We start from the raw sequence: 11,075 nt of genomic DNA, 5'->3' as shown, positions 1-11,075 counted from the left end.
GTCCACACAGCTCCAACCAATCAGATAAATCCTTGTCAGCATTCTTGTGTCATCCAACCAATGAGAAGCCTTTAAAATTAAGTATTTTTGCACCTTGATTCTTTAAAATTGCCGAAATATTAAGAGATATAATATGATTTTCTTCTTCAAATTAGGCAAACAAGGAGTGTGGGCAACAAGGAATGTATCTGGACTTGATTCCATCCTTTGTGCATATTGTAATCTCTTGAAACTCTCAAAGATAACTCTAGGAGACTTACTTTGGCCACAATCATGTCTAGATGCATTTAGGATTTAATTGAGATGTCATTATCCAGATATATACTTGAAATTCGGCCAAAATCAGTCTGTGTCTAATACGGACTCCAAATCTAATATTTATCCATCTTTTCTTGTCAAAATCAATTCCCAATCCATATCACCTTTGTATAGGGATGTTTTGGACTTCTTCTAGATGCTTCTTGAATGTTCTTGGGCTCTCCTAGTCCACTCAGGTATCCTAGTGTCATCAGGACTCCTTATGCAATCAAGTGTCCTAGTCCAACAAGGACTCCTCATGTCATCATGACTCTTTGGTCGAAATGTTTTCTAGATGCTTTCCTTGTTCAACTGGGACTCCTTATCTCATTAGGATTTCATTTCCTAGCAGAAATATGTTTCCTATTCCAACTAGGACTCTGCATTTTTCTTCACTACCCCAAACATGTTTCCTAGTTGACCTAGGATTCCTACTTTGACTGGGATACCTTTTCCTGGTTGGACCAGGAATACTCAATTTCTTCATTTCAGCTCATTTCTGCATCCCTTGTGCCTTGCCTTTGTCATTTCCAATGTCTACTTTGCTTCTCCTGCTCTTTTAAGCTCATTTCTCCTTCATCTGCTCCAATGTACCTAGAAAGTAGAAACTAAGTTAAAATGATTAAGTAAGGGAAATAACTGAACAAAATATGAGGAATTAATTATTAAAACGTCGCATTAAAATGCTCATATCAATTTAACCTACCAATAAAATCTAATTTGAAATGTAAAATAATAGAGATGTGTATTAAGTAGTTAGGGGTGTGGGTATTTAAAATTTCTCAAAATAAAAAATAGAAAAAAAAACTCAATTATTCACAAAAAACATCTTATATAATTAAACCAATTCTTGAGGGAATGGTTAAATTTTTGAACTACCATATATGCCCTCACATAATATAGATATTAATAAATAAATTATTTATATATGAGGATAAGATAGTCAATTGACTATATCATATTTCAAAAGATTGCAATACCTCCCATGAAAAATGGAGAAACTTCCTCAAAATCAGGAGAGAAACTGCTATAACTTTTTTTAATTTAAAAAAATAAAAACAAAAGCCAATTGACATGTGCAGAGCACATGTTAAGGGGCTAGTACATTATGGAATATGGAGGTTATATCAGGGTGTAAAATTTTAACAATGGTTTCTAATTAGAATATGGCCTAATAAAGTTGCAAATTAACCTGTTTGGGAAAAATATCTCGAAGTGAAACTTCTGAAGGCAGATTTGGGTGAAGCGAGATCCTCTTAAGGAGAATTTGGGTGAGGAGAAACTCCCTCAAGGCTATTCTGGGTGAGAAGTAATTCTCTAAATGCAAATCTGTGTGAGGAGAGATCTCCTCAAGGTGAATATGGGTAATAGGGCTGGCAAATCCAACCGAGACAAACCAACCAACCGTATCCGTCCCGAACCAAGTTTGTTGGCAGCCGACATTTTCGGTAACCGAAGTATTGGTACGGTAGTACCGAACCGAGAAGGAGTACACGGTACGGTATTGGTATTGATTTTTAGAGAAATACGGTATACCGTACCGTACCATATATTTGATATTATATATATTTATCTAAAATTTTCTAATATTTATTAATCTTAGCCATTGATTATCAATTGTTTTATGTGAGATTAAATCAGAACAGTTAGATTAACAAACCCTAAAGGAATCAGAGAGACAATCGAAATCGATTTCATTTCCCTCAGTCTCTCTCAAACCGAGCCCAACCTCTCTCAAACTCTCTCAGCAATCCATGAACCATATCCATCTTGATCTAATTTCCGAACCCTGTGATTAAGCTTGTGTAAACCAGAACACTTGGTTGGCACCCAGATCACGCATTTCATCTAAAAGTCGACTGCTTCTTTCATCTGTTCCTTCAAAGAATCAAACCATTCAATCCTTTGTTTTCTTCAGCTTCCTTTATTTGAGGGTTTCGATCAGAGTCAAATACTTTGTTACGTTCCTATTCTTCTGGCATCTCTATCTTAGGCAATTAGCATGCAATCATCAGAATTTCATATAATCATCATTTTATGTAATATATTTTTGTAGATTACAGAGCTCGGTTGACAGATTCAAATACCCAGATAGCTAAAGATCAAAACTTTGATTGAAATTGAAAGACCCAGAAATGAAAAGTACCTGATTTAGTGAGATTGAAAACTTGGGTTGGTGAAAGAGGGACTCGACCGCATAGGGCAGCTATGGGCGTCTCACTCCCTCTTTTGATTTTTGGGTTGTGGGTATCAGAGGATCATTAAGGATCTGTGGGCAAAGAAACAAGAAAGGGGAGGAGATCAAACCAGTTTGAGCCACTAACAGCAGAGAGGTTGCAGATTTGAGGCTGCTTCTTCCTTCACCACAATCACTCTTCCATCACTCGGTTACAGGCCCAACCGTACCGAACCAACCAATTAAATAGGTATACCGAATTTTGTGGCCGGTAGTGGTATGATTTTTGGCATACCAATATAAGTTGGTACGGTACATGGTATTGGCTCATATACTCCGGTATCGAACCGAACCGAACCCTAATGGGTAAGGAGAAATCTCCTCAAAATGAATCTGAGTATTCCCTTCGAGAGAAATCCGAGTGAGGAGTGAAATCCAGGTGAGGATAAATCTGAATGAGGAGAATTCATGATGAAGCAATTCGTACTATATGAGTCATATGTCTTGACCAGCGAGCGACTTTTCAACAACTTAGAATATATTTTTGGATGTAGATGAAGTTGACATTCATATGTATTTATATGTAATTCCAATAAATTGGTTTTTTCAAAAAAAAAATATTTTCCTAAATATTACCGATATATCCCTTTTTCAAAGTTTCAATAGATATACATATCCTTGCAAGCATACCCTAGTGTATGACAAAATTTTCATTACATGCTAAATCACTTGCCCCCAAGTCTACGAGATTGGAAATCGTCGATAGAAACACAAGACTGGAGAAATCGAACGGTTTGAGAACGCTGCTAATTTGGAATAAGAACATAATGAGAGAGGCTCAAGCAAATATTAACCCGATCGTGGATGAGATCCTAAACTGGTCGGACCCGAAGGACCATCCCTAGCACCAGTACACCTCTCCGGAGGCCAATGGCTGGGCATCAGAATAATTACAGGGGCAGTGCTTACGTCACAATGCATGGACGTTTAACCAAAGCTCGTTAAAGGCCACTCGTTCCCTGAGACGTGGTTCACTGAATTTGCTCCAACTTGATCATTTCTGATGTGCGATTCTACACTCTGCCCCCAGAGTTGCTCTGAATTACATGATATGCCCCGGACGAGGACGACGATGATGCTTCTCAATCCTCATTGCATTTTGGTTCACATATATAAGTTTGGTGCTAGATATTTTCACCAAACTCGTTTTAGGTTCATGGCCGATTCACACAAAGATCAACACGTGCCATTTGTGGTTTTCAAATGAGTACCAACCAATGCAACCCTATGACTCAATGACATGACAAGTCATGGTTAGCACGATTCTTTGTACAAAATTTCATGATAAAGTAAAAAAACCCTCACAAACCCAATTTTGTCCAACTAATATTAGAAAATTTACTAGAATTATTCTTTATGTATAAATGTATATAGCACCAACAAAAGTTAGTATTAACTATAACCGAAAGCTCTTTGTACACTTTGAGCTGAAACGATCAAAATTTAAAGCTGTAAATACACTAAGTAGAAGTCATTAAGTCAAATTCAATTCTCATTCAAACTATGTGTCAAGATTGGTCATAACGTTTGTTTTGAAGTTTGCATTGTGAAAATAATGCTTGAAGTAAATGTCTTCAAAAGTTGTAGAAAATCATCAAATGTAATGGATACTAGTTTTGAGTTATGAATGAGGATTATGTCGTAATTTCTCATAATACAGTCAAATTAAAACTTTGAATCATTTTCAATTGGAATTCTCTGAAAAAGTTAAGACACATTCTCGTACCTTCAACCACTAGGAGAGTGACAATTCCAAATTCTTCTAGTGCCATCCAAGAGGGCCGAAGACCGAATAATGCTGTACTGTTATGATTCATGTACCCAAAATTCACATGTTGTGATTTGAATCGGAGAGGATTCATTATTCTGAACTTGAAAGTTCTTAAAAAAGATCTCAGTGGCAAGATCAGTAACAATCACAAAACAAGAGCCCATATCTGTAAAACCATGTCTCAGAAAAAGAAAAGAAAATGATGCAATAATTCGTCGTGGTTGCACTTTTTGCCACAGACCTGCAGAAGGCCTCTCTGATATTGAAAGCAAGCAAAGCCACCCAAAATTCCAAAGCCAAACCCAAAAATATACATAAAGCTTAATAATTGCTATTGAAATGGAAGCTTCAAACTTTTCTATATAGAGGGTATCCAAAGAAATTGGAAAAAAAAAAAAAAAACGTGAAGGGAACTTTTAGACATTGATCAGACACTTATATTGTTATAATGCTTCACCGTTTCAGTTTATAGAAAGAGAACTCAAAAGAAGTTTACTTGATATTCCAGCCAAGTCTTTTCATGGAGTCTCTGTTCTGAGCTTGTTGGGTGTTTGGAGGCTTTGCTTATCATGGTTACACTGTCTGGTGCTTGTTTTCAATGGTAATGCTATTTCTTTCTGGTTTGAATTTGATTTAAGATTCTTGGGTATTGGTTAGTTTTTGCACATTGAGTTCAGATTTAGTGGGAACTGATTTAAGGATTTATTGCCTTTTTGATTAGTGGTTTCTGTGTGGTGATGTTAAGACTATTGAGGATGATGGATTTGTTTGATACTGATCTGGCAAGAAATTGATGGTGTTATCAACCAAAGAAGGGATGATGTTGAATTTCAAATCTTTTTTTTTATATATTTTTTTTATAAATTATATAAAAATGTGATCTTTTGTGCTTATGTATATGTGTTTGGATGATTGTGTTTAGATTTTGTAATCTAAAGCAATTTTCACACATTACTTTCTGTGATTTCATATGTAATCTTTGTCTCTCATTTTGGTCATGTTTATTTGTCCCTCTCTTTTAATTCAAGTAGGATTCTGCATTTGACTTTATGGATTTGTCTAGATTGTATCTTTAATTCTCTAGAATGATTTGTTCCAGTTCATTTTCCTAATTCGATATACCTGAGGACTGTGGTGTCTGTTCTGTAAAAGATGAGTCATTGAAAAGCAGAAGTTATTATTGCATTCATGCTGAGTTTGATACCTTTAGATTCAACTAGTTTACCAGTCATTGATTATGATTTTGTCTATCTTCTTTGTCACTGATTCTTTGAATTTGACATGTGTAGGCCAATTCGCCATAAATTACTCATATTGATTGAATGAAATGCAATTGGATAGTATAGAGTTTCATAGATATAATGGCAGCAAATGTGGTAAGGATTGGAGAACTTAAGCAAAAGGATTGTGATCTCAAACCAGAGGGTAAAACATTGTTGGGGTTACCAGCGATGCACACCGATAATTGTAGTACTAATATGGAGGAGAAGGATTTGAGTAAACGTGTAACCTCCTCATCTGGATACGAGTGCAGAAGTCCTTGTTCCATAACTAGCATTGCCCCTGATGCTCAAGAGTTAAAATTGAAATATCTAAGGAATCCAAACTCAGCTGATTATAGTCAGGTAGGAATTGGGTTTAGAAGTAAGGATTCACATGGTGATTCTGTGTCAGAAGATAATGATCAGATGTTGTTGAGAGTTAGACGTGAGCTTAGAGAAATCCATTCTGGCATCAGGAGTCCGAAGCCTTCTTCAAGCAATTCCTCTGAGCAAGACCCTGATAAAATGTCAGCATATGTAAGGGCTAGGAACAGCAAGATCATCTCAAGCAATATGCTAAGTATTGCCAAAAACCATCTGAAGATCCAATCTCTTGTGAAGGAAACAGTTAAGGGTAAGGGTATCAGTGAAATCCCAGTTATGGACCAGAAGGTATCTTGCGATACAAGGATGAAATCACTTAACCAAAATGGTCAGCATTCTTCACTTGTCCTTGATAGGTCTGGTCCTGAATCTATCAGTACTGGGATCTGCTTGAGGGAGTGGCTTGAACCCGGGCGTCACAAAGTAGATATAGCTGAAAGACTGCTCATATTTAGGCAGATTGTGGAGTTGGTGGATTATGCACACTATCAAGGTGTTGCCTTGCAAGAGTTGCGACCATCACGCTTCATTTTATTGCCATCAAATGTTATTAAATATACAGGTGCATCAGCCATCAGACAATCAGACAGTATTGTGAACCGAGATTTGAGTAAGAAGAGGCTGTTAGAGCAAGGGGCCTGTGCTGGACGTAATTTAGGTGGAAAACAGCGAAAACTGAGTGAGGAGATGATATCTGTTAAATACCAGCCTCAGTACACCTCTAGTTGTGGCTCTGGGACTAAAGTACGTAATGAGAAGGAATTCTGCATAGATCCACAAGATTCTGGGTATGGTGAACTCCAGTTCCAAAATGCAGTACTATTACCCAAACAACAAACCATTTCTGCAACTATTCATTTGGAAGAGACGTGGTATACGAGCCCAGAGGATCTTGGTGAGATAGGTTGCACACTGTCATCAAATATCTATGGCCTTGGCATTCTTCTTTTTGAGGTAGGGAGATATGTTTACTGTTTCCGCACTTACAATTCGGAACTTGATTATAGCAATTTATGATTCCATGGGATTTTTTATATAGCTTGATATAAAGTAATATAATTCAAGACTTGCTACTCCCAAGTGAAACTTTAAGTAATATTCTGAAACAATGAATCAAAACAATATGTTGGACTGATAGTATTATGCCAATGGGCAAGAGAAATTCTTCCACTATATTATGAGCTGCTGCTATGTTGCATTTGAGCTTAGCAGAAAGGAACATATAATAACTGAGTAGCTTGGAAACCCTATTCAAGGGTATTCTAGAATATAATCCTTTTGTTTATGTCCGTCCTTTTGACTTGTATGGCCTGTTTTTGTCAGTTGTTGTGCTGCTGTGAATCGTGGGAGGTGCATTCTGCAGTGATGTCAGATTTGCACCATCGAATCCTACCACCAAATTTTCTTTCACGAAGTCCAAAGGAAGCTGGCTTTTGCTTTTGGCTTCTCCATCCTGAACCTTTGTCTCGTCCAACAACTAGGTCTTACTATCTGCATTATTTTTTTCACTTCTTTTATGTACTGCATTGTACTATATTCAAGTATGAAAAATCAAGGCATTCGAAATTTGGGAAATGTAGTCATATTTGAAGCATTTACCGTTCCTAGCTACCCCTTTATCTACATACCCTATCCAAATCCACTTCAAATAAATGCATTTCTTAGCCAATGAATATCTTAAATGAGCTCTTTTTTTTTTCCTCCAGACGATTAAACTTAAATGGGCACATATTGAAGTTTTGGTTTTCTGGTGTGCAACAGAGAAATCTTGCAGTCTGAACTCATAGGTGGACACAAAGAAGTGTATCATTGTGATGATTTCTCAAATTTTGATGATGATCTTGTTGCAGAATCAGAGTTACGTAGTTTTCTCCTCTCATTAAAAGACAGGAAGCATGGGCGTGCCTCTAAGTTAATCGAAGATATAAGATGCTTAGAAGAAGATATAAACAAGTTTACGACAAGGCACTTATCAAGGGAATCCTTAGATTATTTCAGGGCACAGAATGAGCTTTCCAGTGAAAGAGAACATGGATTCTGTCTGGAAGAGCCTGTACGCTCAGGTGTTTGTTCTAGATTATTCTCAGCATCAGACATGGATGAGACACAAATGATGAAAAGTATCAGTCAGCTAGACAATGCCTACTTCTCCGCAAGATCCCAAATGCTGGTTATGGAAACGGCTTCTGCAGCAGGTTCTAATAAGGATATGTTAAACAAGCTAGATAGTCATGTGCGAAATTGTACTCAAGATTTAAGCATCAATAAGAAATCAGGTGATCCCCTTGGGGCCTTTTTTGATGGTCTGACCAAGTTTGCTTGCCACAAAAAGTTTAAAGAATGTGGGACACTAAGGAATGCAGATCTTCTCAACTCTTCCAGTGCAATCTGCTCTTTAAGTTTCGACCGTGATGAGGACTATATTGCTACAGCCGGAGTATCAAAGAAAATCAAAATCTTTGATTTTGGTGCCCTTGTAGACAACTCTTTAGATATCCATTATCCTTCAGTTGAGATGTCAAACAATTCTAAGCTGAGCTCTGTTTGCTGGAACAACTACTTTAAGAGCTATCTGGCATCATCAGATTATGATGGAGTGGTACAGGTGTGTTTCTTACAATTAAAATAGTTTTACCCTATAGCATGTATAAAAGTACAAAGATTCAGATATACTCATATACATGCATAAATGTGTATGGCTGTATCAGCTTTAAGTTGGTGATTTCATTTGAGGAAAAATAATGCCCTTGGTCAATCTATTTCTTTACCAATGATATTATTATATCATGTCTGGAGTTCAGATATGGGATGCAAACACGGGTCAAAGAGTTTGTCAACATAAAGAGCATGAAAGGAGGGCTTGGTCTGTCGACTTTTCTCAAGCTGACCCAACAAAGTTTGCTAGTGGAAGTGATGACTTTTCTGTGAGACTGTGGGATGTTAAAGAGGTAAAGTCTCTTGTATGATTTTAAAAAACGCCTTATCATGATATTCGTATATTCATAAACTCGAGTGAAGATCTCAGGGTGTTATTTTGTCGGGTCATAGTATGATAGTTCAGGACTCATCTTTGAAAAGTAATATCTACAAGATAATGAGAAGTAATATTGAATCTATAATGTGCAGGAAAATTCAATAAACACTATCTGGAACCCTGCTAATGTCTGTTATGTTCAGTTCTCCGCGTACTCTTCTCATCTCTTGATTCTTGGATGTGCTGATTACAAGATCTACGGCTATGATCTTCGGCATACTAGAATGCCTTGGTGCACTTTACGTGGTCATGAAAAAGCTGTTAGCTATGTCAGATTTGTAGATAAAGAAACTCTTGTTTCCGCTTCCACGGACAACACTCTGAAGCTTTGGGATCTTAACAAATCTAGTTCAACTGGGTTGTCTTCCAATGCCTGCAGCTTAACTTTTAGCGGTCATACTAATGAGAAGGTTGCCTGCTTTACTCTTTGTTATCACCTTTCATCATTTGTATTGTTTCAATAATTTAAGCAATTGATATTCTAACTCTGTGTGTCCTGGTTGCTCAGAATTTTGTAGGTTTATCTGTTTTTGATGGATACATAGCATGCGGTTCAGAAACTAATGAGGTGCACATCTGTTTTTGTTAGAGGGGCTTTGGCTTTCATGTTCCCCTTTCCTACAGTCCTAATTGTTTTCTTCTTAAATTTTTCTTTTCATTTCAATGAAATTTCCTTCTGCTAAAAAAACGATTGAAATTTTGTTTATTATTAGGTTTTACCTTCATTATTGTTATTGTCTTTTCCACAATGGGATGGTTTTGGTTGTTGGAACCTATAACTGTGCCATGTTATAGCAGAATGAGCATGAGTGGGTGCAGTGTCTGTTTATGTGGGGTTTACTTTTCAAATTTCAAAAGCTTTGCTCAATCTCATCCTCCAAGCATTTCTTTATATTGCAATATAAACCAATACGTGATTACGGACCATACATTTATTGACTAGCTTTGTATCTTTGTGGATGTTTTTCTTCCCTTTTCAGGTTTATAGTTATCACAGAAGTCTACCCATTCCAATCACTTCTCACAAATTTGGATCTATTGATCCTGTCCCTAGAAGTGAGATTGGTGATAGTGGACCGTATGTCTCAAGTGTCTGTTGGCAAAGAAAGTCTAACACACTTGTTGCTGCCAACTCAAGTGGAACTATGAAATTATTACAGATAGTGTGAGTAAAAGCTTGCCTTCTCTAGATCATTAAATGAATCTGTTGTCTGCCGAAGCTTTGCCTGTCCTGTCTTCTTCGCATGCAAGTATGAATGGGAAGCATGAAATTGTCGTGTTGAAGACTACATTGTCAACAGAAGTTTAACAGAGCCAGCCCTGTGTGTTCTGGGTGCAGAGAGGGGATGCACAGAGAAATTAATTTACCTTCAATTGTGGGTTAAACGTCATGCTGGAATCTAGTTACCTGCTGAAGCTGATAGCTGAAAAATATACATCATTGGTTCTATATTAGTTCCAAAATTGGGACCTTTTTTTTTTTTTTCTTCTTTTCTGAAAATAGAATAGAATAGAGCTGAATGGTAGTGGAATTCAGATAGATTGTAGATTGGAGGGTTTGGGTGGCTAAAGATCGGTGTATATTCACTAAAGATTCCTGTGATTTGTTTACAGAGCTTTGTCTGGACAAGGCATATAGATCCTGTACAAGCAATATTTTGTTGATACTAGTAATTTATGACACTACTATGATTGATTGATTGATTGCTCCTTGGAACTGTACATCTGTGGCTGAGATATTCAGGGTTCTAGTGATTCAAGAGAAGCTTATGGCTGCATCTGGATTCCTTCTTGGAACTGTAAATCTGTCTCAGGCATGCAGTCATCTAATTTCTTGAGTGAGGTAATGTTTTACGGTTTTACCAGAGTGGATGTTGTGATACTGCTGGGATTGTTTACGCTTTACAACAACTAAATTCCAAATTTTACTTTGTAGCTTTTCAATGTGCTGCTGAAAACTTATAGAGAAAACCACAAGATGTAAATATCTGGTTCATCTTCTGATGATCCGAATAAATTTTTTCCATTTCTGAATGCTTTGCATTTTCTGATCAAGTCAGTATTACAAAACTGATGGGATCCCTTGATCAT

At 36.9% G+C, this 11,075-nt stretch overlaps 1 protein-coding gene across 1 annotated transcript; it reads left to right on the top strand.

The window, feature by feature from the left end:
• Positions 1 to 4,533: 4,533 nt before the first annotated feature.
• LOC133718732 (protein SUPPRESSOR OF PHYA-105 1-like) lies at positions 4,534 to 10,694 on the top strand. The gene is made up of 8 exons (XM_062145596.1): positions 4,534 to 4,905; positions 5,594 to 6,904; positions 7,274 to 7,431; positions 7,712 to 8,555; positions 8,752 to 8,898; positions 9,077 to 9,394; positions 9,493 to 9,552; positions 9,965 to 10,694. Exons 2-8 carry the CDS (start codon positions 5,666 to 5,668, stop codon positions 10,151 to 10,153), a joined length of 2,955 nt encoding a protein of 984 aa, XP_062001580.1. The 5' UTR covers positions 4,534 to 4,905; positions 5,594 to 5,665; the 3' UTR covers positions 10,154 to 10,694.
• The last annotated feature ends 381 nt before the right edge of the window (positions 10,695 to 11,075 follow it).

Source organism: Rosa rugosa, chromosome 6 (assembly GCF_958449725.1).
Source record: "Rosa rugosa chromosome 6, drRosRugo1.1, whole genome shotgun sequence".
Taxonomy (NCBI): domain Eukaryota; kingdom Viridiplantae; phylum Streptophyta; class Magnoliopsida; order Rosales; family Rosaceae; genus Rosa; species Rosa rugosa.
This window is presented reverse-complemented; position numbering and strand designations above follow the sequence as displayed.